The 26,795-nt window shown below is 44.7% G+C and overlaps 1 protein-coding gene across 1 annotated transcript in view; it reads right to left on the reverse strand.

Moving 5' to 3' along the window:
* Positions 1-469: 469 nt before the first annotated feature.
* The window catches only part of LOC143929633 (uncharacterized), a 44,160-nt gene continuing 17,834 nt past the window's right edge, over positions 470-26,795 (reverse strand). The window contains exons 5-8 of the mRNA XM_077453544.1: positions 13,775-14,188; positions 7,912-8,247; positions 3,944-4,237; positions 470-1,437 (exon numbers count right to left, since the gene is read on the reverse strand). Coding sequence (XP_077309670.1) covers positions 1,415-1,437; positions 3,944-4,237; positions 7,912-8,247; positions 13,775-14,188 — 1,067 coding nt within the window. The 3' untranslated portion in view covers positions 470-1,414. The remainder of the gene's footprint in view (positions 1,438-3,943; positions 4,238-7,911; positions 8,248-13,774; positions 14,189-26,795) is intronic.

A 26,795-nucleotide genomic window follows, 5' to 3' on the forward strand; every position in this document is an offset into this window, starting at 1 on the left:
GTGGGGAGCATAAAATTGTCCATAACATCTTGGTATGCCCTTCACTGGAACTAAGGGGCCAAGCCCAACCCCTGAAAAACAACCCTACACCATAATCCCCCCTCCACCAAATGATTTGGAGCAGTGCACAAAGCAAGGTCCATAAAGACATGGGTGAGAGATTTTGGAGTGGAGGAACTTGACTGACCTTCACAGTGTCCTTCCTTCGCTGCACTGTTCTCAGCCCCCTTCTTATCACACTCCCCTTCACAACACTGTTCTCAGCCCCCCTTTATATCACACTCCCCTGCACAGTCCCCCTTTCACTACAGTGTCCTCAGCCTCCCTTCCTTCACTGCTGTATTCTCAGCCCCCCTTCTGCTAACACTCCTCTTCACAATACTGTTTCCAGCCCCCTTCACATCCCCCCTCCCTTTCACAGTAATGTCCTCACCTCCCTTCATATCACCCCCCCCCCCCACATCTTTCACAGTAGTGTCCCTGGCCCCCCTTCACATCACTCTCCATCATTCATAATAGTGTCCTCAGCCCCCCCTTCACATCACCTCCCTCTCTTCACTGTCCTACCTTACCCAGGTACACAGAGGGCAGAAGGAAGAGCAGATTTGGATGGAAGGTGGAAGCTGCACAACTTTTCATTATAACAAGCTGGAGATCGGTTGCTATGACCACCCTGCACCCTAGCATCCAATCACCTACTTGTTAACTTGAAAAGTTTACTTGGACAGCTTCTCCCCTCTGTCCAGAACTATCCTGCCTCCCGCTGTCTGCTCTGCTGTGAAAACAACAGGGGTGATGGCTGCTGGGAAAGAACCAACTCCTAAGTGGTATAACTGTGGCGGTCCTGATGGGACAGTGACTCAGTCCGGACCTGGACCGTGGTCCACCATTTAGTGATGCCTGCTCTAGGGTAATGTCCTGACTTGTTGCAGCAGTGGTCTGAAATGCATCCTCCACAGTGTATACAGGCTGGAGAGTGACAGGATCTAGAGTAAAATCATCCCCTATGAGCAGTCATTGCCCTTCAGGTGGGTATACCCCCTAAGAGGCCTTCAGAGAAAGGGTTTTGCTAGGCATGTGGACAACAGTACTGGATCTGTAGAACACAGGTAAATCAATGTGTTGCATCACATGCCTAGGTAAGCACCTAATGCGGAGTCCAGTGCCCAGGCAGCAACATTACAGGCTTCTTCCTGGCGAGGTTTGTACGTGGTTCCCTCTGGGCAAAGCCAAGAAATAACTGTTCAAGAAGCTGCAATAATGAGCCCCAATACGAAGACTCTTACAAAAGAAGAAAAATGTCTTCATAAAAAAAGAATTTGATTCTACGAAAGGCATCCTGAGATGTTGCCTATTAGTGGCATGGGTGGCCATCTCTCACCACTGAAATGTGGCCACTGGTTTTTTACTTCTTTTAGCTTTCAATGCCATTTGTTCCTGGGAGGAAAAACAAAAACAAAGTTTAGGTATTATATCAGTTGCAAAGCAAAACACCAGGCTCACCTTAAATAGTGGCCCCACCAGCTGTACATGCTCCCTTTCCTTTAGTTTCCCCTCCACTCTGTTCAACCACCTGCAGCAAAGAGAAGGAGCCCTAGTCCAAGTTGCAACCTGGAGTGTGCACAGAATTTAGCAGCCAATCACCAAGCACCAATCCTGTCACTTGAAAGGGAGGAGAGTGTATTGGATACAGCATAGGTGTGCACAGCCTATTGCATTAGGGTGTGCACTCCAAAGCTCAAACACACACTTTACTGATCACTCACCATGTTCATTCAGATAGGGAAGGGTTGATAAATTACATCTTTACCAGCCCCTTCCCCTACTCATCCTAAAACATCCCCACAGCAACAGCCGGTGGGATCTGTGCACCATGTGCACACCCCTATGGGATACAGGAAAGTAGTGGGTATTTTCTTTGCTAACAATAGCCAACCAGAGGAGCTTGAGTTTAAAGGGTATAATTCTCTGGGGTTGACTTACTACAGGTAAATAGACTGTTCTCTTTGCAATGGAAGTTGGATGTGCTGAAGCTTTGCTGATCACCATTATCCAATCATGTGCAAGCAAAATACGATTTTTTTAAAATTTTCCTTGGACATGATTGGATATCCTTTGCAAAATGACATTTCACCGCATTCACTAAGCTCTGAGCAAAAGGACCTCACATTGTAAACATCTTATTTAGTAGATCAACCCCTGTATGCTTCAGGTAGAGACTTTTGGATATGTCAAGATACCTGCATTACTTGGCATACACCTTGGTTCCTCTCTCTGGTTACTACATCACTACAGTACACAGCAGATATGTATGGGCCAGTGGAAGGAACCACAGCTCACAGTGAGTGAGCAGGCATCCAACACAAAAGTGAAGTAAAGATTCTGCCAGAGGCAATAGAGTCACTGCCTGCTGGAGAAGTAGGTGTCCTTTAGCGGGCAACTTTTTGCCAAGGGCCCCTCTACACCCTTTTCCCTAGAGGGTTGAGCCTAGGGAGAGAGAGGACAGTAGAATATCCAGAGCTGGGCAAAAGCTGTTTCACAGATCTGGAGCTGTCTGTATTTATCTGCCTGTCTGTGGCCTATAAGTAAGTGAATATATAGCTGGCTCAGCCAGGAAAGAAGCTGGAACATGGCGTGATGCATGGATTTGGTGTTGTGAAATCTGTTTGAAACTGTTAGTACTCCTTCTGGACACTGTCGCATAAGGAGGCCTGAAGTTGCCAATGGTACCTGGTCTGGTAAAGCATTTATCTCCTTCCATTTTTCAATTAAAGCAGGAGAGTGTCAAGAAACCACCCCATCCACTTGTGTATGGTCAGACTTTCCTGTCTGTGAAATCTAAAGAGATTACCGGTAACCTTTTGTTCCTAAATAATTGGAATTTTTTTTCTAAAGGACATAGAAGGCATTTATTTAGTATACTGGTTAAATGAAAAAAGTAAGAAAAAAAATTATATTTACATTTTTTTTATTACTGTAATTGTATCTGTAAACTACAGTATTAAACAGAGGCACACTGCCTTCTGCAGATCAAAGTTTCAAGCCTACATTTGATTACTATGTTTTAGCTGACATAATAAGTACCATTAGGAGCAAAGTGAAAGGCTTTCGTTATAGGCCAGCCCACCACATTCCCACACTGCTCTTTTCCCTTCTTGGAGACCTAACTCCAATTTCTGTGTAAGTTCCCTGTCAGTCGTTTACCACGCTGACTGTAAGGATAGCAACAGAAGATGGCACACTTATGTGTACACTTTAACATGCAGGCAAAGGTCTGCACTTGGACCTACTTTTACCTTGCCTTTCCGTTGCTGACCCAGCTAGTTCCTGACTTTGGCTTGTCTCTGCTGATTCCCTGCTGTCACCTCAGCCAGCCTTCGGGCCATGACTACTTGCTATCCTACTTGCTGTCTGTCTTGACAGTTGCCACCTTTTGTTTCAGACTTTGCTTTCAGCTTTTTGTGTGTTCCTGCCAGCTGCTGTGCCAGTCTGTACCTCTGTGGTGACCACTCTGCTCTTTAGTGACATCCTAATCTTTCTGAGCATTTCACAATCAACCTACACCAGAGCTTCTATCAGAATTCATCATCTGCACCCTTTTACCCCGTATCCTCCATTTCAGGTACTTTTAGAGCAGCAATGTAAGGGAAGCCCTCTCATAATTTTTCACCTCTAACCAAATACATGATAATTACAGAAGTTTAATGATAACCTTTTCCCCGCCACTTTCTAACAATGTTTGGACATGGTGATTGACTGCTCAAGCCGGAGGACTGTATATTGAAAGTAGAGGAAGGAAGTCATATGTTTCCCCCATAGCTAGAATTTCTGGCTATTTCCGAGGGACCCTACAGCTGAATGTAGTGGCAACATTAAAGTCCCAATAACATGAAATTTGCCCTCCCACCCCCTTCCCATGCAACTTCTGTCCTGCTCTACTTACTCTGCTCTTCCAATTTCCATTCACAAATTTCTGGATTTGGAAGACTCTGGTGGTCCACTTGACACCTAAATGTTTTTCCATTGTCCTCCATCTCTGGGCCATACATCAGAATGGATGAAGTGCTGTACAGACCATCATCATCAACATCTAATTCAGAGTCCGTTGTAGGTAACACATCTTCCTCCTTGAACCATTTCATCTCTATAGTCTTTGGGTGGAAGGAGTGGACTCTGCAGGAAAGCTTCATCTGCTGACCAACATTTTCAGAGGTGATCTGTTCCACAACAGGCTGAGCTGAAAATATAAAACAAAAAATTTGGAAGGGTTTTTAGTAGGTACTCTGTGCTTTACTGTTTTTACACATCGCCTACTAGTGTGAGGAAAAGTTGCAGCATATAGATTACAGAATGGCATTAAAGAAAAAAATAAATTATACATATTTTTATATAGTTACATTAGTCCAGCTTGGATTAATGTAACAATGCATATACCATATCTGTGGGATCCCTATATTAGCTGCAAATAACTGTAGTAGACACGCATCTACAGTGATCTCCACTAGCTTTTGGGTCCTGTGCTGAGCGGCTGTCCTACTGAAAAGTGAACACAGGAGGCGGTTCGCTCAGTACATGCGCCATGCTTGATTGATGAAAAGTGTTCTCCAATTGACTAAGGTGGCGAGGCGAGCAGTTGTGTCACCCTCGCCTTCTCGTTCAATCAGAGAATGTTTTTCATGCACTGAGAACTGTTGTTCTTTGAATAGTGCCTGTGTTAAAGCGGTTCTTCACCCTAAAGGGGAAGTTCCGCTAATCTGATCCCTCCCCCCCTCCGGTGCCACAATCAGCACCTTTCAGGGGGGAGGGGGGTGCAGTTACCTGTATAATCCAGGTAACTGCACCCACTTCCGGCCAGACCGCCGCAGACCCCCCGCCCCCCCCCCCCGTTGTGTTCTGGGAAACACACAGTTCCCAGAGACACAGCGGGGGACCATAAGAGACACGCAGTGCGACTCGCGCATGCGCAGTAGGGAACCGGGCAGTGAAGCTGTAATGCTTCACTTCCCGATTCCCTGACAGAGGATGGTGGCGGGGGCAGCAGCGAGACGAGCGATCGCTCGTCATCTGCCGCCGACATCGCTGGACCCTGGGACAGGTAAGTGTCAATTTATTAAAAGTCAGCAGCTGCAATATTAGTAGCTGCTGGCTTTTAATATTTTTATTTTAGGTGCAGAACCACTTTAAGTGAGCAATTTCCTGCATTCACAATAGAGCAGGGCAGCCACTCAGCACGGGACCCGGAAGCTAGAGAAGATCACCAGAGTAGTGGTGCCGACTGCAGTGATTTATAGCTTACACAGGGACACCACAGGTAAACTGTAACTATGCTTATACCATACCTGTAGTAATAATAATTGGATCTGCTCAGAACTACATTCTAATGCCCCGTATACACTGTCGGATTTTCTGATGGAAAAATTTAGATGGGAAATTTTGACCGTGTGTGGGCTCCATCGGACATTTTCCATCGGAATTTCCATCACACAAAATTTGAGATCTGGGTCTCAAATTTTCCGACAACAAAATCCGTTGTCGTAAATTCCGATCATGTGCACACAATTCCGACACACAAAGTTCCACACATGCTCGGAACCAAGCAGAAGAGCAGCACTGGCTATTGAACTTCATTTTTCTTGGCTCGTCGTAAGTGTTGTACGTCACGGCGTTCTTGAAGTTCGGAATTTCCGACAAGATTTGTGTGACCGTGTGTATGCGAGACAAGTTTGAGCCAACATCCGTCGGAAAAAAATCCATGGGTTTTGTTGTCGGAATGTCCGATCAATGTCTGATCGTGTGTACGGGCATAACTGTGATAACCTATCAATCAGCTTTTCACCATTTGTGAACTGTGGAGATGTGTTTCCTGGAGTGTGAATAAATCTGTGCGAGTTTACAGTTTATGCTATTTTCGATTTTGCCGTTGCTCTGGAGTTTCCTTTGTCATATGACCTGCCAGTAACTATTGAGTTATCCATAGCACTGTGTCAGAACTGTAATATTGGTTACCTTATTTAAAGTCAAGCCCTTGTTCGCAGCAGTTAAGAAGGGTCTTGAGTGGTGGGATCATGGGAGTAAGCCTAGACCTTGAGGGCTATATCCTCTGAGCTGGAAAGGGAGCTGCTGATCTATTGAAGACCCAACCCATGCTGTTTTCTGAGGGACAACAGAGCCGAGGATACTGGAGCTGAACTTGCACATTCAATGGTCTTTTTCTACAGTCTCATACACAGTGCAGAGAAAACATAGGAACCCCTGCTAGCATCCATCCAGGGACTGTTATGCCGCATTCACAGGACCAGACTTCCCGGCAGACTAGGCCCAAAGGGATTAGTCCGTCGGACAATCCGATCGTGTGTGGGCTACTCCGATCGTTTTTCAGGAAAAAAAAATCAGACGGAAATAGAACATGTTTCAAATCTATTCGGTGGACTCAGTTCCAACGGAGTAAAATAGGCAAAACCGTTCGTCTGTGTGCTGGTCCGACGGATCACATACGACGCAAGGGAAGCTATTGGATACTGGCTATTAAACTTCCTTGTTTAGTCCCGTCTTACGTCATCACATTCAAAAGGACTTTCAAACGGACTTAGTCCCTTCGTGTGTGGCCAAGTCCGTTCGTTTGGAAAGTCAGACGGAACTCTGCCGAAAGTCTGTTGGGAATACCGTCAGACCTAGTCTCCCGGAAAGTCCGGTCGTGTGTACACGGAATTAGCTTTGAAGAAATAATACAACTTTGGGAATTTCATTTACTCCCTTCTGTTCTACAAGTATTGATATGATTGTAAAATATATCTAAAGAAAAAACCATAGGTGTGTGTGCAGGGGGTGTGCTAGATGTGCCCGGGAACACCCTAATCACTCTGTGCGGTGCCAATTCATTGAGAAGATTTCCTGTAAACACAACAGGAAGTGTTAGGAAATCACCGGCTCTAGTTCTGTCTTGATGACCATTTTAAAATGTTGTATTTCTCATCACCTCAACAGAGACAATGATAACAAAGCCAAAAAAAAGAGTGAATTTCCCCAGTTGAGCCATCAAAAAAAAAAAAAGGAAAACAGAGATTCCAACCCTCCTATACCTTATCAAAAACGAATTTAAAAAGTTTTGACCTAGGATACACTTAACCACTTCAGCCTCAGAATATTTGGCTGCTGAATGACCGGGCCATTTTTTGCGATTCGGCACTGTGTCGCTTTAACTGACAATTGCGCAGTTGTTGTGACATTGTATCCGACGTTGAGCTTTCTTTTGGTGGTATTTAATCATCTCTGTGGTTTTTATTTTTTGTGCTATAAACAAAAAAAAAGCAACAATTTTGAAAAAATACATAATATTATGTACTTTTGCTATAATAAATATCCCACCTTTTTTTTTTTTACAGCTAATTTTTTCTCAGTTCAGGCCGATATGTATTCTTCTACATATTTTTGGTAATAAAAAAAATAAATCGCAATAATCGCAATCATTCTCACACTTTGTATGACAGAGATCCCGGTTATCGCCATGTCACAAGAGATCGCAGGAGCACCGGCGGTCATGGTGACCAATGGGCACTCGTATCGACTCCAGGGGTGAGCTGCGGGCATGTACGCGCCCCTAGTGGCCAAAAAATGGAAGCGTTGTAAGATAACAGCGATTCGCGGAGTACAACTGTGGCGGCTGGTCGACAAGCGGTTAAAGGAAAAAAAATCCAAGGACAGGACAAGGTACAATGTATGCCAACCAAGGATCCCTTTTGAATTTACAAGACCCCGCTTGTGTGAAGACCAAGGTTCTTACACGTAGATCCCATTTTTCCTAAATAGTGGAGGTTCAGTTACTAATCAGTTGCAAAGAAGCCACATAGAAGATTTCCATTTGTGATAACAAAAGGTCTTCATAAATCAAAATTTACTGACTCCGCTTCTTACCTGTAACGAATGTCTTATGGCAGGGCTTTGAGTTTTTTTTTATTGCATCGTAGGCGACATTGCAGGTGTAATTCACGCTGTGATCCTCTTTAACCTTCGCCTTGAACGTCAAAGAGCTGGAGGACTTGAGCACATTACCCTTGTGTGGTACATCTCTGGTTTCTCTATGTGTATATCTTGTGTCTTGCATCTTTCCATCTTTATATATAACTTGTTCCCCTTTCAGCCAAGTAATCATTAAAGGTCCCGGATCACATTTAGTGATATCACAAGTCAGAGTCACCTCTTCCCCGTGTTTTAGAAGTTGTGGGCCCAGAATGTGAGCTACAAAATAATCTAAAAAAGGAAGAAAAGAAACGTATAAGACACAATGCATAATAAAGCATGCAACGCCAGTTATCAGAAACAGTCTTATGAATATTCAAGAATTTCAGCCCAGAGCATATCATATTCTTCCACAGTGCTCAGGACCCTCTCACTAAAGGATGAGCTCCGGCGTGTTCGCACAGCCCACATGCAGAGCCCGCCAGGAAGTCGGCGCAGCGCTGCGCTAATCACAGGCAGTGAGACATTTCCCGATCTCTGCAGCCGCACATCGGGACAATGTCTCACTGCCTGTGATTAGCGCAGTGCCGACTTCCTGGCGGGCTCTGCTCGTGGGCTGTGCGAACACGCCGGAGCTTATCCTTACCTCTCATATTGGGGTTGATTACTAAAAGCAAATAGGCTGTGCACTTTCCAAAGTGCAGTTGCACTCTGTTAAAATCAGTTGCTCCAAAGCTAAATGAACAGAAACTCTGCTGATTCCATCATCCAATCATGTGCAAGCACAGATTCATTTATTTTTATTTTTATTGCATGTGATTGGGTATTCTTTGCAAAGTGAAGCTTTACTTCATTTACTGAGCTCTGGAGTAACTGCACTTGCAAAATGCACAGTCTATTTGCCTTAGTAAATCCCCCCCTATTGTGTTTGTGACCAAAAACTGCACTGATTAATGTGCTGTGTTACATCAAATAAAGCTCTCAGTGCATTGCGGCAATTTAGCACTTTATTCCATAGTTGAGACTCAGGGGGAAAATGATGATCTCTGGAGGATAAAGTGACCATAAGGCCCCTTTCACACTGGGGCGGTGCGGGCGTCGGTGGTAAAGCGCCTCTATTTTTAGCAGCGATTTACCGCCGTCTTAGCGGTGGTCTGCGGCCGCTAGCCGGCGGTTTTAACCCCCGCAAGCGGCCGAAAAAGAGATAAGACCACCCGCAAAGCGCCACTGCAGCGGCGCTGTACCGGCGGTATAGCCGCGCTGCCCCATTGATTTCAATGGGTAGGAGCGGTGAATACTCCGGCTTTCATACTAGAGTGAAAGGGGACAGTTTTTTCAGGCGCTACACAGGCGCTATTTTTTGTGTGAAAGGGGCCTAAAGGGGTCATTATGTACTCATTTTAAAGCTGAATTCTAGATAAGGATTATATTGCATAATTACATTGATTCTGTATGGAGCATTATAAGTATGTATGTGCCAGACCCAGTGACGGCCCGTAATGCAGGGTGCAGGGGCGCCGCTCCCTATCCATGCATCTGGCCCCTTAATCTACATGCGGGGCGCGGGACGCATGGATTCCAATGGGGTTTTTTTTTTTTTAGAAGCACCAGAGGCTCTAATAGGCTTCAAAAAAGGGTGGCACAGTGCACTGGTGTGACAATAGCAAATGAATATTCGCTATTGTCTTCCTGATTCTCCTCCAGGCCAATCAGGATCAGCTCCTGAGACCTGATTGGCCAGGGAGGAGTCTTAGGATTCCCAATCGTGCCTCAGGACAATTCCTGTTCAGCCCAGAGGAGAATGGGCTGGCTCTTTATTCCCTCTGCCCCCTAAAGGTTATTCTCTGCCGCAGTCCGGGGGGTCTGGTGCTTGCCATCTGCTGTTCATCTCCCACCGGGGGGGGGGGGGGTGTGTTTGTGGCGATCGCCGTCTTCCCCATCCACCATTCATCTCCCGCCAGGGGGTGGGTTTGCTTGCAGCGACCGTCTATCCAGAGGGGGGAGGTGTGGCTGGCGTTAGTTGGCCATTTAGCACAAGCCGCCACTGGTCAGACCTGAGGTACTGCTTTGGAAGTGGAGAATCACCGTAGCGGTCACTCCACTACTACAGTCAATTCCGGTTCTGTCTTCCAGGTCCAGGTACGTCCCTTTAAATTTGCCAGCGCGTGGTCATGCGCGCGTGACCCTGCCATGAGCTCCGTGAGTGTGATCGCGGGTCCCGCGGACTCTATGTCCGCGGGGATACCCGCAATCGTCTCACAGAGAGGAAGAATGGGGAAATGCTCATGTAAACAAGCATTTCCCCATTCTGCCTTTTGACGCTGTCACTGATCACAGCTCCCTGTGATCGGGAGCGGTGATCAGTGTCATGCCACATGTAGCCCCTCCCCCCCACAGTTAGAATCACTCCCTAGGACACACTTAACCCCTGCAACGCCCCCTCCTGGTTAACCCCTTCACTGGCAGTCACATTTACACAGTAATCAATGCATTTTTAATCACACTGATCGCCCGATAAATGTGAATGGTTTCAAAATAGTGCCAAAAGTGTCCAATCTGTCAGCCATAATGTCGCAGTCATGATAAAAATCGCAGATCACCGCCATTATTAATAAAAAAAATAAATAATAAAAATGCCATAAAACTATCCCCTATTTTGTAGATGCTATAACTTTTGCTCAAACCAATCAATAAACGCTTGTTGCGATTTTTTTTAACCAAAAATATGTAGAAGAACATGTTTTGGCCTAAACTATTTTTTGGGGATATTTATTATAGCAAAAAAGTAAAAAAATAATGCGTTTTTTTTTCAAAATTGCCGCTTTTTGTTTATAGTGCAAAAAATAAAAAAAACGCAGAGTTGATCAAATACCACCAAAAGAAAGCTCTACTTGTGGGGAAAAAAGGACATCAATTTTGTTTGGGAGCCACGTCGCACGACTGCGCAATTGTCAGTTAAAGCAACGCAGTGCCAAATCGCAAAAAACGATCTGGTCTTTGGTCGTTAGATACATTGGGGTGATCAATATTTGCTGGTATACCCAAAGTAATCCAAGAATGGTCAACTATAGGTTAAGTCAGTCCAAGATATTTCCAAAATAGGGGAGATTAAACTTCCCAGAGGGAATAGAGTGTTTCTTGGTATTCTATGTCTTAGAGACCGACGTTCCTCGCGTTCCCCGGTCGAGTGACAGCACCGTTCCAGGTAAGGGCTGCTGTGGTGGTGCTAGATATGAAGAGGGCAACGCAAGGTCAGATTATGGGTATATGGGGCATCTCAGCCAATGGGCAGAGGTTTTCTTGGATGCCTTGACCTGCTGGGAGAACCTATATATTTGGGTGGAGTCAGGTGATCGGGGTTCTGTGCCACCTGGGCGGCTGTCTGGATGGACATGTGTTGTATTGCCCGGGCTGCTAGGGCGGAGAGTGGGCCTATTCCATGCACATCTGGCTGATATGCTGTCTGAGGGCCTATCCAGAAGCAAGAGAGCAGTACAGGGTTGGGATTGCGGCTTGCAGTCCAACCAAAAGTGAAATTTCTGCCGGCTGGAGAACCTGTCGTGGTCGGAGGTAGAGGGGAAGCTGTCGACAGTAAGGGACTCTCCACCCAATTACCAGGGACCACAGTGGGTAACTGAAGCAAGTACCGGAGCAGCATTCTCACCAACCAGGGACGGTGAAGAATCTGGAAACTCCAGTGGGTATCAAGCCAGGGACCCAGCCAGAGGAGGTGAAGCTTGCAGAGCAACCTTGTGTGTCAAGCTAGAGACCGAGTGGGCCAGTGAGGTGAAGATCGAGAGGTATCTTGAGTGCCAAGCCAGGGACCCAACAGAGAGGAGGGGGTGACGCTTAAGGAAGATACCACTGTTCAGATTGGAAAAAAAGAAAAGAAAAAATCGCGCTACCACCTAAAATAAAAATAAAAATTGTGTACACATCAAATACTGCTGCAGTTCTGCTATATGCCAAAAGTTATATACTTATAAACGTGACCCAAAAAAGAACCGCGCTGTCCTAAGAATGAACTTAGGGTGTGTGCTTCCCCAAAAGGAAATTTAACATATAAAAAATTATGTTGCAATATCAACAAATAGTTGTATCAATAATACCACACGGCTTTCTTATCATGACCGTGTGGTCGACAGCTTCAGCAGGGCCTCGAGACATTACAGCCGATGGATACTAGTGAAATGAGCCTGACTGAAATGCGATCTTGCAGAGCCTATGGATGATTGAGGGATGTACATAGCCTGGCTTGATCTTTTAAAGCGTACTGTTTAAGGACATCTGGTAAGGAGCCAATTCTCACTTTCGGTGGTGGTGCACTACAATATACGCTGAGATTTCGAACAGGATACTGAGAGTTGATTTTTAAAAAATTATATCTGACACGTGGTGGTTTTACAGTTTTCACTGACTTTTCTTTAACAATTGGATAATTGGACACTTTATCATTGAGAGTTTTTTAGTTCATTCTTGTTTTCTTGGTTTGTGTTGATGTATATGCATTTAAAGTCACTTTTTTGCACACATTGTGATAAGGTTGTAGATGTTGTAATTTTACACCATTTATAACAGACTTAAGATGTGTTATTGCTGTTGATGCACACTTATGATTATAATTTTAACACCAAAACATTTTTTCCAGGTATTGGGTATTGATACAACTATTTGTTGATATTGCAACATAATTTTTTATATGTTAAATTTCCTTTAGGGGAAGCACACACCCTAAGTTCATTCTTAGGACAGCGCGGTTCTTTTTTGGGTCAGATTGGAGAAGCTCAAGGGATTCAGTAGCAGTGAATCAGTGGGTCTAGTGAGAGACCGGGAGCTCACAAGGAGTGATTTTTTTCCCGTAAAGAATTTTCTTTTATTTCTGAAAATGCAAAACAATACAGATACGCCTTTACAATACAAAACAGCTCCAATCGGAGAACCAGTACAGAGTACACTTTAACATGCAGATTCATAAGCCTCCAGATCCATACAGTCAAGAACATCCTCCAAGAGTTACATTTATGTGGCGTCTTCAAAAAATAAATAAAAATAAAATGTTACAAGGAGTGATTTTAGTGGAAGCGAAGGAACTGTTACACTTTGTGTTGGGAACTGTTAAAGACTGTCGCCATAGGAGACAGCATTCCTGCAGAAGTGGATGTGGCGTCTTGCTGGATGCCTTTCCCTGCATGGCTGTCCTCTTATTGAAGTCTCGGAGTCTGCCAATTAATCTTGCAACTACCTAAGGGTGTCCTGGCCCTAACCGTCTCTCCCCCAAAAAGTTTGTTAAGAGGAATAAACTTTCTTTTGCATTCAAGGAGTGTCTGGTGCCCAATAACTTTAACTACTCTGCACCCACCATGCCTCACAACCCACCACATACAGAAGGATGTCAGCTATCGCTGGCCCTGGAGGTTCTCATTAGACGAAGAAGGCCTGGGACCTTGCTACATAAGTTGAACTAGTAAATACTGCTGGATAAAACAAAAACTGTTTTAATTTCAGGCGGCAAAGGAAAAAAATAGATTATTTTAAAAGGGGGGGGGATTCTTTTGGTTTATTTGCACTTTCTCTTTTATTTCCAAGCAGCCAAGGGTAAAGAAAATAGGGGGGGGGGGGGGGTTCTTTGGGAAAAAGAAGATACAGACAGTAAAAAATAAAAATCTTGTCCTAATGTAAGTTCTCACCCTTCTTCCAAATGTGAGTTGTGTTTCTATATGTCCCTGTTGGGAGGGATTTCCTATCACTGAGTGTCCTATCACATACATGCAGGCAATCTTTTCCATTTTTTATACAGTTATATATCTCTCTAACTTACCTCCTCTGATGTTCAGTTTCTGGTGTTTAGTGAGAGGAGTTTTCAGAGACGCGTGTTTTACTTCTATCACAAGTTCAGCCCCTTTATCTTCCCTTTTGTCCGGAGTTATACTTATAGAACAATGACAATTAGAGGAAAAGAAAGAAAAATGTGGTTTTATAGGTTGTATTCTTTCTTCTTGTCTAAGGAGCTCGATTTCTTCCCCTTTCTTTTGGTGATCTACTTCATCATGATTCTGGTCTGGTGGTGTCGGGTATTTCCAGGAACAAATTTTTTGCCTTTTATCTCCTCTCTCCAGATAGGCATTTATCTCAATGTTTCTTGGTTTAAAGCCTGACACCATCCAGGATAGATTGGCGCTCTTCTCATGAAACACATTATCTATTCCAGCAATGTCCACAATCTTCGGTGGTACTGCAAGAGGAGAAAATGAGAATTTTAGTAAGAGCCAAAGTAAGAACTGTAAGTTTAAAGTGCAAAAGCTATGACCATTGGATAGAGATATATATATATATAGCAAAAGATATGTTTTTTACATGTAGGAGAGGAGTGTCAGAATTGGCCTGGGTGGTAAGGGGTTAATTACCATAAGTAATATACAAATAATTATTATATATTGTTTTTAAGGTAATTTACTATATTTTCAAAAACTGTACTCTACAAATTACTGAAGTTTGAAGTTCCAACCAGTAATTATCCAGTAAATAAATTATTATAACATATAGCATAATATATGATTTAGCTTGAATATAACAGTACCTTTTCAGCAGGCAGCAGATTTTCATTCTCCCTCTTAACTGTGTGAAAAACACGGGACTGTGGGTAAATCTTATACACATAAATACATGTTTTTTCCTTGTAGTTAAGAGGGTTGGGCTGGAAGGGAGGATTTGTCTTTTAGACACACCTCCTTCTAGAAAACTGCAGTGAGAGGCGTGCCTCCACTGCAGCATTTTTATTGGACAGCTTGGACCAATGGTACTTTACCATTGGTCCAAGACCCAAAGCTATCCATTGAGCTCAGTGCCTCTGACGAGAAGTGAGGAGAGGCCCTGTGAGCACATCCACTCAGTCTGCTGCAGAGTGTGCCAGCTTGTATTTAAAGGAGCCCCGTATCTACGGAACCATTGATGACTTCAGCTACCTACATCTCTGAGCTACGACCCTCTATTTTGATTGTTTTTTTATTATAGTATTTTTATTATTTATGCCTCACCTGCCTACCCTGACTGCATGTCCCTGCTGTCCCTGGGTTTGACCTAGAATCAGCCTCTTACAACAGAGCCCAGACTCGGGGAAGCAGCAGTGGGAGCTAATTAGTTGTGCTGTATTACTTATGTGCTATTAAAGTGGACCTTCAGTCATTTTTTCATCTTTTCATCTATTAAATCATCTACCCTTCTTGTTTTAAAGTGTGAGTTCTGCCGTTTTTTTTTTTTTTTTTTTTAAAAGCCAGCAGCTACAAATACTGCAGCTGCTGACTTTTAAAATAAGGACACTTACCCGCCCAGCGCGCCCGCGATGTCGGCACCCGAAGCCGATCTCTCGATCGTCTCAGGAAGTGGAGCCTTGCGTCTTTTTCCCGGTTCCCTTCTGTGCATGCGCGAGTCACGCTGCGCAATAAGGATGGTCCCCGCTGTCTCTGGGATCCGTGTGTTTCCCAGCAGACAGCAGGGGACCTGCGGAAAGGGGCGTAAATATCCGCAGATTCTGCGGATATCTATGCGGGAAGTGGGTGCAGATACCTGTACTGTACAGGTACCTGCACCCCCCTCCCCCCTGAAAGGTGGCAATTGTGGCGCCGGAGGGGGGGGGGAGGGTTCCAATGAGCGGAAGCTCCACTTTAGGGTAGTAAAACATTTATTTTTTTTGCCAGTGAATACCTTATACAAGAAAGTGCATAAGTGTAGCGCTAAAGTGCTTGGGTTATTGGCATAGCCAAACTAATGTCATTAAAATGTAAATAACATAATTAACATGCATTAAATCTGTAAATCGTAATTACTGATGAATAGTGACAAAAATTATATATCACACCAAATTTCACATGTGATTAGTGCCATGTTAATAACAAAATAATAAAACTAATTAAGTGCAAAGCTTAATTATATATGTCTGTGAGAGAATTTTTATAGTCCACAGTGTATATTTAAGAAACTTGAAGATCCTAAAACCATCACGTTGGCATCAAACATCAAAGATGAAACTTGAAGACACCAGTGTAGCAGCACCACCACCGAAGTAGATGTAGGCTTACCGGATAGCTGGAACCCATAAGAACGTACGTTCTATGAGTCAACCAGGCTTTGTTTTGTCAACCTACAATCAAGATGGAAGCCTCACTGACTGAGACCCAACGCGTCCCAAAACTTAAGGAAAGTCCGTCTCCATGCAAAGGTGGTTGTGCATCAGATGGTGCCAGATTTCAATCAATATGATAAGAAAAATAGAGAAACAGGGCCACAGCATAATTCCATATGGCTATTGAAATTGTATTAAAAGTAAAACACTTACATTTAGGAAGCGATTTCAAGCGCTTATATAAAAACAATGGCGGCAGGGGAGTCCACTACCGCCATTGTTTTTATATAAGCACTTGAAATCACTTCCTAAATGGAAGTGTTTTACTTTTAATAAAATTTTAATAGCCATGCGGAATTATTTTTAACTTTTTCTGGACTCCTGACAGACCCTTGCATCTTTCATCCAGTGTTGCACTGACGTTTCTGGATTCTGAGTCATGGGGGAAAGCAAAAGAATTATCAAAGGATCTGCGGAAAAGGTAGTTGAACTCTATAAAACAGGAGATATCCAAGGAATTGAGAATGCCAACCAGCAGTGTTCAAACTCTAATCAAGAAGTGGAAAATTAGGGGTTCTGTTGAAACCAAACCACAGTCAGGTAGACCAACTAAAATTTCAGCCACAACTGCCAGGAAAATTGTTCAGGATGCAAAGAAAAACCCACAAATAACTTCAGGTGAAATACAGGACTCTATGAAACCATGTGGTGTGGCTGTTTCAAGATGCACACTAAGGAGGCACTTGAATAAAGATGGCCTGCATGGTCGAGTCGCCAGAAGAAAGCCAGTACTACACAAATGCCACAAACTATCCCGCTTACGATACGCCAAACAGGACAAAGACAAGCCTTAAACCTTCTGGCACAAAGTCATTTGGAGAGATGAGACCAAAATTGAGCTTTTTGGCCACAACCATACATTTGAAAAGGAGTCAACAAGGCCTATTATGAAAGGTACGGAGGTGGATCGCTGATGTTTTTGGGATGTGGGAGCTACAAAGGCACATGAAATTTGGTCAAAATTGTTGGCAAGATGAATGCAGTATGTTATTAAAAAATACTGGAGGAACATTTGCATTCATCAGCCAGGAAGTACTTGGACATTACAACATTACAATGATCCAAAACATAAGGCCAAGTTCACCTGTCATTGGCTACAGCAGAATAAAGTGAAAGTTCTGGAGTGGTCATCTCAGTCTTCTGACCTCAATACCATTCTCGGGAGATCTCAAACGTGCAGTTCATGCAAGACAGCCCAAGAATTTACAGGAACTGGAGGCTTTTGTTAATCGTACATCACAGGACACAGAGCCATAGTAATTACTATGTGGGTTATAGGCCACCTTCAGGTGATGGACACTGGCACACCCTAAGACAGGAAGTCCACTTCCTATATAACCCCTCCCACTATTGGGAGCACCTCAGTTTTTTTGCCAGTGTCTTAGGTGTTGGTCGCAAGTAAAGATGTGCTGTGCTGAGCTTCACTGGAGCAATCCTTGCTAGCGCCAGCTATGCAGCCGGATCCATTCAAAGTGTCTTTTTAGGCCAAATTGAATGGTACCCGGGCCTCGTGGCGGAAGAAACAAGGTTTAGCCTGTAAAAGCTTCTCTTTTTAGAGCTGGACCCCAGGATCCAGTACTTTTGTTTTTTTCAGCCATAAGGTTTTTCTGGTGTGGTCTTTTATGGGTCCAGGAGTGTGGATCCCCCGATAAAAAGGTTTTTAAAATGACACTCACCGCGAGGGGTGAAGATTCGGTCTGTTGGTTTTACCACAGAAATCCCTGCGGCGGGAAAGGTAAGTGGAGATTTCTAAGGAATTTTTAAGTTTCTTATGAATTGTCTCCTTTAAAAGGTAAATTTTGTCATGCCTAAAATTCCCCACTGTGGGATGTATAGAGCACGTACCTTGTCATGATTTCCTCAAAGCTGATCCCGTCAGAATGGGGGCCCACGCCCGCGCAGGAACAGAAAAGAGAGGGGGGGCAATGTGACGGAGGGGGCGAGGCTTAGCGCGGCGTTGGTGGCAGCAACGTCCAGTGCAGGAGTATGTTTTAAAAGCTCAATTTTTGCTGGCTGCAGCTGTTGGAGTGACACAAGAGCAAAAAGGGGCAAGATGTTTGGTGACACAGACATTCCCTTGGCACATTTACCAAAAGCATCAGGCTGAGCGTTAATGGCAGTTGCTGGACTATTTGCTCAAGCAGTGGATGCAACTTCTTTGGTCAGAAGGGGGGGTAGAAACACCCCAAAAAAGGGCTTAAGAACTCCTTCAAGCTCAAAAAAGCCTAAACTCATCTCTACAATGGCATCCTCCCCTGAGAGATCTGAAGTGGCTGGTCAGAGTGAGCCATCAGGTGTTGCAACTGTTTCCAACACTGCAGCCCCTATCTATGTTACTGAAGAAGTTTTCCCCTCAACCATATTAGGATTGGAAGAGGTTAGCGGCTTTAACTGCATCCAAGAGTGTGACTAAGTGCGATAGGTCCCCTTCCGTTACCCAGGACTCTCAAACTGAGGAACCGGGGCGGGAGATGATGATTTTTTCTCAGGAGACTGGGAAGAGGCTGATGACTCCTCTTCTGAGGGGTCAAATGCAGAAGGATCAGGTTCACAATCTGAAAGATTGATGGTGCAATCTCTTACTGAAATGGTCCGCTCCACATTTAAGCTACCCTTAACTGAGTCAGTTGATATGCCCACTTCTTGTTTGAGTTTGCTAAAGCTTCCTCAAGCTGTGCATGCTTTTCCTGTCCATTCATTGCTGGAAAAAGCTTATGTATTCTGAGAGGGATCACCCAGATAAGCATTTTTATCCTCCTAAAAAGTTTTCAACACTTTTTCCTATGGAGAAAAAGTTTATTAAAAAAGGGGAGATACCAGCAATTGACGCTGCTATATCCTCTGTGAATAAAAGATTTGGTCTGCTTACCTGTTTCCATGTGTTCATCTCTAGAGACCAGCCGACCCTCACCTGCTTTTGTAATCCATCCTCTGGCATGGCTCCACCCTAGCTCCTATCAGAGAACTCTATATTAACCTGTGCACTGCAGGCCAACCCCGCTGATCAACCATTGTGTATTAGCTTCCTATTACCTGCCGTGTGCTCTTCTGTTGTTCCGTTACTGACTTTGGTGTGTCTTTGACTATCCCTGTTTGCCTGTGATCCTGACCTTTTGGCGTGTCCCTGACTATTCCTGTCTGCTTGTGGCCCCAACCTTGGCTTTGTCCCTCACCATCCCTATCCTCCTGTTGCTTACTGTGGGTGTGAGCTGGGGGACCCTGGGGGTCGCGACCTGGAGCCAGTTGCAGCCAAGTCCATCCTCACCATTCGAGGCTCTGGTGAACACCTGCTGGCTCTTAGACTCCGCGCCCCAGGGAATCTTACGCTCTAACCCCGATGGGACCTGTCTCCCATCTGCAGTGGTCAGCCGTAGGGTCCACAACCTTGCGGTGCACTCCTGATCCCTACGGTGTGCATCTGTCACCTCGCCTCAAGGTGACCTGACAGTGTGGTAGACAATGATCAAATGCTTAGGGATGCAACAGATAAAAAGTTGGAATTCATATTCAAGAACACTTTTTCTCTGGCAGGTTCAGTAACTCAGCCTGCGCTGGCAGCAATTGGTGTATGTCAATCCTTGAGAGACCAGTTTAAACAGGTGCTCAAGATTATTTCTGATCAGCAGGCCCAAGATTTGGCCGAGCTACCAGAGGCATTATGTTTTGCAATAGACGCTATGAGAGATTCTATTCTCCAGGTCTCACGCCTTACGCTTGGGCTGGTGCATATGCGTAGAGTACTATGGTTGAAAAATTGGTCAGCCGAAGCGCCATGCAAAAAGCTCATGGCTACTTTTACTTTTTGCTGTGAACGGCTATTTGGGGATGATCTAGATAAGTACATCCAAAGAATTTCTAATGGGAAGAGTACTCTTTTGCCAGTAAGGAAAAGGAGTAAACGTATTTCATTCAAACGAGCCTCTTCTCCAGTGCCAGCTTCCAGGCAGTCACGATGGCCTCCACCATCAAATACAAGAGGTAAACCTCAGGGTCAACCCCAGGGACAAAAGAAGTCCTGGGGAAGGAAACCTACAAAACATCGGCTCTACCCAATCGGACCCTCAATTCACCTCTACAGAGCGGCAGATGTAAACCGACTTTTGTCCGTTTACTCCCACCTGCCTCCAATTCCGGTCCCAAAAATCTGATAAAAAATAGAGGAGGGCCTATAGAGTAGCTGTGACCTGTCATCCGCCCGCTCCGCTCATTGTAGCCCGCCTCTGGTTACCAAGTTGCTTAAGTGGCCCTCGCTCTTAAAAAGGTTGGGAAACCCTGCTTTATATGAATCCTTTCTACCAGTTGCCTGGAAGGTGGTAACACCAGATGCCAGCTTTTCGGGTTGGGGAGCAGTCCTGGAAGAGGTGACATTTCCGGCAGGCCTGAAGTCCTGGGCGTTCATGTTACGGAATTGTCCTGTCAGGATCTAATCCAACAATACCACAGCCGTAGCCTTTATCAATCACCAAGGGGGCACGAGAAGTAATGCGGCCCAGAGAGAGGTCATATCCTAACTTGGGCAACAAACAATGTACCTCGCCTATCAACAGTCTTCATTCCAGGAATAGAGAATTAGTAGGTGGATTATTTGAGTCGCCAGCAGCTGTTCCCGGGAGAGTGGTCTCTTCACCGTGATATCTTCCTGAGAATATGTCAAAGATGGGGGATTCCGGACATAGATCTGTTTGCATCCAGGTTCAACAAAAAGATCAAATACTTTGTGTCAAGGACAAAAGATCCGCTAGTTTGCAGAACAGATGCCTTGGTATTCCTGTGGCATCAGTTTTCACTGATTTATGCATTCCCTCTTGCTCTGCTGCTTCCACAACATCTTTGCAGGATCAAGCAGGAAGGGAAGTCAGTGATTCTTGTGGCCCAGGAGATCTTGGTATGCAGAGATCATAAAGATGGCGGTAGGGGACCCATGGACCCCACCACCACGTCCAGACCTTCTCTCGCAAGGTTCGGTATTCCATCCTACGCTACAAACGTTAAATTTAATGGTTTGGCTATTGAGACCCATATTCTGAAGAAATGTGGGCTGTCAGGTTTAGTGGTATCTACCTTGGTTAATGCAAGGAAGCCGGCCTCCAGAATCATATATTATAGAGTCTGGAAGGCATATGTCTCTTGGTGTGAATCCAGGGGTTGGCACCCCAGGAAGTGTGACAGTGGGGTCACTTTGGACACAGGGTGAATAAAAGAAACCCCCGATATGGTCTGTGATAGCCATATTGAAGGCTGTATAATACATTGTATATAAATTGGATGTATACTGTATGTGGGGGTTAAGTGTCATTGCTGTGAGGAATTAAGTTGTTTTGCATTTCCATTGTTCATTTAAGTCTGTCCTTGTGTGTATTGTAAAGTGCCAGACAGACTGGCTGCTAACCCTTTGTGAAAAGATGTGTATTGGGTGGGATCGTTTGAAGCCTAGCAGACGTCTTGGGATGTGTGGGTGGAGCTGGGCTCTTGTTCATGTTAAAGCATGTGCCTTGAATTGTGTATAAAGTTACAATGTTGGTTTTTAATAAAGTCATTCCTACTACAGAAGGGACAGAGTGCGTCTGGTCTTCTTGCCAGAGGGATCGGCTCCTATAGGAAAGGGTCGTTTAGCTGTGGATATTGGTAGCGAGTGGATGTGTGTCCAGAAGAGGGAACATCGCAAACGGCGTTAACCCCCTTTATATTAGGGGAGCCGTTACAGGAAGTATGTCATAGGTAGAATCCTTGACTTTCTGCAAATGGGGTTAGAAATGAAGCTGGCCTTGAGTACTATCAAAGGCCAGGTCTCGGCCTTATCTGTATTATTTCAGCGACCACTCTTTGCTTTGCATTCTTTGGTTCGTAGCTTTATTCAGTGGGTAACATGGCTTAATCCTGTGGTTAGGTCACCCCTGAACCCGTAGGACTTGTATTTAGTTCTGTCAGAGTTACAGAAACAGCCTTTTGAGCTGATACAACATATTCCCTTGGTCCTTTTGACAAGGAAACTCATTTTTCTAGTAGCCATATCTTCTGCAAGAAGGGTATCAGAGTTGGCTGCTCTTTCTTGTAAAGAGTCATATTTAATTATTCACAAGGATAAGATGGTATTGCGTCCTCATCCTAACTTTCTACCGAAGGTAGTGTCAAGTTTTCATTTAAACCAGCATATGGTTCTACCTTAATTTTTTCCAGAACCCGGTTCTACGGAAGAGAAGTCACTACATTCTCTTGATGTAGTAAGAGCAGTCAAGATCTACTTGAAGGCGACTGCTCAGATTCGAAAAACTGATGTTTTGTTTGTATTGCCTGAAGGTCCTAAAAGAGGATAGGCAGCATCGAAATCTACTATTTCTAAATGGATTCAACAAGTAATTGTTCAAGCTCATGTAAAGAGGAAGATTGCACCTTTTCAAATCAAAGCACACTCCACAAGGGCTATTAGTGCTTCGTGGGCAGTGCATTACCAAGCCTCCATGGGTCAAATCTGCAAGGCCGCAACTTGGTCTTCAATCCATACATTTACCAGATTCTATCAGGTGGATGTAAAATGTCATGAGGATATCGTCTTTGGGCGCAGTGTGCTGCAGGCAGCAGTATAAGTCCTTTGATCTCATGGTGCCCTACTTTTGCTGTGTCTCCCTCCCTTCAGTTGGCATTGCTCTGGGACATCCCACATATTAACTACTCTGGCTCTGTGTCCTGTGATTTATGATTAAGAAAATAGGATTTTTATAACAGCTTACCTGTAAAATTCTTTTCTTTGAAGTACATCACGGGAGGTTCCTCCCCTCTTTCTGGTATACACGTGTATTGCTTTGCTACAAAAACTGAGGTGCTCCCAGTAGTGGGAGGGGTTATATAGGGAGTGGACTTCCTGTCTTAGGGTGTGCCAGTGTCAATCACCTGAAGGTGGCGTATAACCCACATAGGCATCACTATGGCTCTGTGTCCCGTGATGTACTTCAAAGAAAAGGATTTTACAGGTAAGCCTATATCTTATCTGTATCTCTGTTGGCTGTTCTGAAGTCTAAAGAAATAGATCTCTCTGGATGAACCCAATTGCTGCGAGAATAACTTGAATTCTAATAATAATCATCCCACCACTATATCACTACATTAACGTGGTTGTAAACCCTTACAGACCACTTTGACCTACAGGTAAGCCTAGATTAAGGCTTACCTGTAGGACCAAGAAATATCTCCTAAACTTACATGGTTTGGGAGATATTTGCAAATGACAGGCACCTGTAGACAGCAGTGCGCAGGCGCACTAAGCATGCCACTGCTAACGGTAATCATGCTGTTAGTGGCGGCTCCCACGCGCAGAGGTGACGTCATCACATCTCAGGCCAGTCACAGTGCCGGAGCTGTGATAGGTCACTCCAGGTATCAGAGGAGGATGACGAGGGTCGCTTCGGGGGCTTCCATTTCAGGTAAGTTATTCATAATGAGCTAATATGCTATGCATACCAGCGCATTATGCCTTTGCCTTGCAGGGTCTATTTTTATTTTTATGTTTAGTAAGGCTTTACTTCCTCTTTAAGGAACATGCTGATAGGAGGAAAGAGTGTTGTGACAGAGATGAACTAATGAATCTGCTGCTTCTTCTTTCACTGTCTTGTCACAGACTTGGGGAGGGACAAGACATGTAGGTGTGACTAAACTGCAGCAGAGAAAAGTCAGGCCTGTATTGATATAGAAAGAGCCATCTGTGTAAATCTCAGGACTGGATGGACAGAAATACAATCTCTTTGGCATGAAAGACTGCACCCTTATTTGTATTGTATTTCCTCTGCTTTTAGCTGTTTGTCTAGAGTTGCATGGTAGTGCATTACTATGCCTTGTGGCAATGTGTGCCTTACGGGAACACAAAGGGGTTGATTTACTAAAGTAGACACTTTGCAAGTGCAATTGCTCCAGAGCTTAGTGAATGAGCAGAAGCTCTACTGACTTCCATCATCCAATCATGTGCAAGTAAAAATATTGTTTTTTTTTATATTCCCCTTGCACATGATTGGGTATTCTTTGCAAAGTGAAGCTTTACCTCATTTACTAAGCTTTGGAGCAACTGCACTTGCAGAGTGCACAGTCTATTTGATATTAGTAAATCAACCTAATAGTTGTCAACAAAAAAAAATTAAATCATTGTAAAAAACTCAAGGACCCATTCACATTACCTTGTTGCAAATTAATGGCAACCCCACACACTATGGGGTTGATTTACTAAAGGCAAATAGACTGTGCACTTTGCATAGTTTAGTTGCTCCAGAGCTTAGTAAATGAGGAAAAACTCTGCTGACTTCCATCATCCAATCAGGTGCAAACAAAAATGCAGATTTTTTTATTTTCATTGCATGCGATTGGATATTGTTTGCAAAGTGAAGCTTTAGCACATTTACTAAGCTCTGGAGCAACTGCAAAGTGCACAGTTTATTTGCCTTTAGTAAATCAACCCCTATGTGTTGTGCAACGCTGAAAAGTCTGCATGCATGATTTTTGTCCCACGCATTGAGCAATCCATTCAAATGGATGGGCAACTGTAATGAAAAACATGGTAACACATGTGCAATTAACTGCTTGCCGACCGCCGCATGTAGATTTACGTTGACAGAATGGCACTGCTGCGCAAAAGGGCGAACCTGCAAGTCACTTTGAATTTGCCACCATGCCATCGCGTGCGCGCCCGCCGTGAGCTCCGTCAGTAGGATCGCAGGTCCCGCGGACTTGATGTCCACGGAGATACCCGCGATCGTCTCACAGATGTAAAGTAAACAAGCATTTAGGCCGCATTAACCTAATTAAGATGAAGATAATCCCTAAATTTACCTACCTATTCCGTAACTCCCCACAATGGATACCTTCCTTATTTTTTTACAAAATTGAACCGTATGTTCTCCTCCTTCCTCTGGGGCCCCCGGCCCCCATAGGTTTAAACTATCCACGCTGATGTGTCCGGTGCTGGGGGGGGGGGGGGGTTGGTTGGCATTTCCTGACTGCCAGAAATATTTTCTTTCAGCGCAGTTGGTCACGGTAGTCTGGTGGATGGCACCAGACACGTCCAACCCTGCGGCGGTTCTGGAGGCTGCGGTGGTCTGCTCCGTGGAAGCCCTGACACATTTACCCCTGCGGGGTCCCAGAGCCCCCTATGACCTGACACCCTCCATGCACACGACTCTAAGGGCCTGGAGGGCAGGACTGGGACTGGAGGGGTTTCCACAGACTGCGATCTCCCCACAAGCCCCCCTATGGAACAATCCTACCTTACCCCACCTCTACTCACTACCAGACCCCAAAATTTGGGCCAGATGTGGTATAAAACTCATATCTGACCTCACAACCGGTACAACTATACACCCCTTCAATCACCTGGTATCTCGCAATAATGTCCCCCCCTCGCATGTATTCCGATATATGCAGCTATCCCATGCTTTCAAGGCCCAAGTGTTACCCAATACCACGCAAATTGTGCAGTCTGCCCTGGAAAAGGTTATAAGATCTGAATGCACTAGGAAGCCGACTTCGGTCCTCTATGCGCACCTCCTTAGGGTCTCTTTTCCAGACCTGTCAAAGCTCCGTCAAAGATGGACTCAAGACATACCGGACCTGGATTCCGAGGACTGGGAGGACATGTGGGACTTTCCCTTCACAATCCTGGTCTCCCTTCGAGACCGTCTCATACAATACAAAATATTACACCGGGCATATATTACCCCGTATAGATTACATAAAATGAGAACCTCCCTGTCCTCGGAATGTTGGAGATGTACTGGGGATCCGGGTGACTTTATACACATCTTCTGGTCCTGCCCGGCAATTAAACGCTACTGGTCACAAGTGCTATCAATAATTCAAGTAGTGGTGGGAATAGATGTAGCCCAAACCCCGCGAATATGCCATCTGGGATTGGTGGAGGGGGTGGCCCCCAGGATAGCGGACAGAACTCTGATAGGACTCCTACTCTTTTATGCCAGGAAAATGATCACTTTATGCTGGAAAAAGCAGGCCCCGCCGTCAATACTGTTGTGGAAAACTCATGTCAATAAAGTCTTACCACATTATAAGGAAACATACCATAATAGGGGATGCCCCAAAAAATACAGGAGAGTGTGGTCCAGGTGGCTGGCTGAAGCCTCCACAGCGACTACAGATTGACATGTCCGGGTTGCCATTCTGGGGGTGGATGGGAGTGTGGTTGTTGTGGGTCCCTAGTATTGCTTTACTTCTTTGTTTAATACTATTTAGTGTAGCCACTACTATGAGCCTAGTTCACTTCTTTTATTGTCCCTTGCGGCCCGACTGAAGAATTTGGTCCTAAGTTATTTACATAGAGTGGGAGCCAACCTAGCACTAAGTTAATTGTTGTTTGTTTGTGGATGTGCTACAGCTGTAGATTTATACTGTCGATGCAACTTGATGGCCCCTGCGTGGGTCTAACCCTAATACTGTGGCATGTCACTGTTACTTGTTGAATGTCTGTCTAAAAAAAAAATTAAAATATAAAAAAAAAAAAAAAAAAAGTAAACAAGCATTTCTCCGTTCTGCCTTGTGACAGGACACTGATCACAGCTCCCTGTAATCGGGAGCGGTAATCAGTATTGTGTCACACACAGCCCCTCCCCCCCACAGGTAGAATCACTCCCTAGGACCCACTTAACCCCTACAGCGCCACCCAGTG

Source organism: Lithobates pipiens, unplaced genomic scaffold (genome assembly GCF_037356315.1).
Source record: "Lithobates pipiens isolate NorthernLeopardFrog02 unplaced genomic scaffold, aLitPip1_a1.2 Scaffold_24, whole genome shotgun sequence".
Taxonomy (NCBI): Eukaryota; Metazoa; Chordata; class Amphibia; order Anura; family Ranidae; genus Lithobates; species Lithobates pipiens.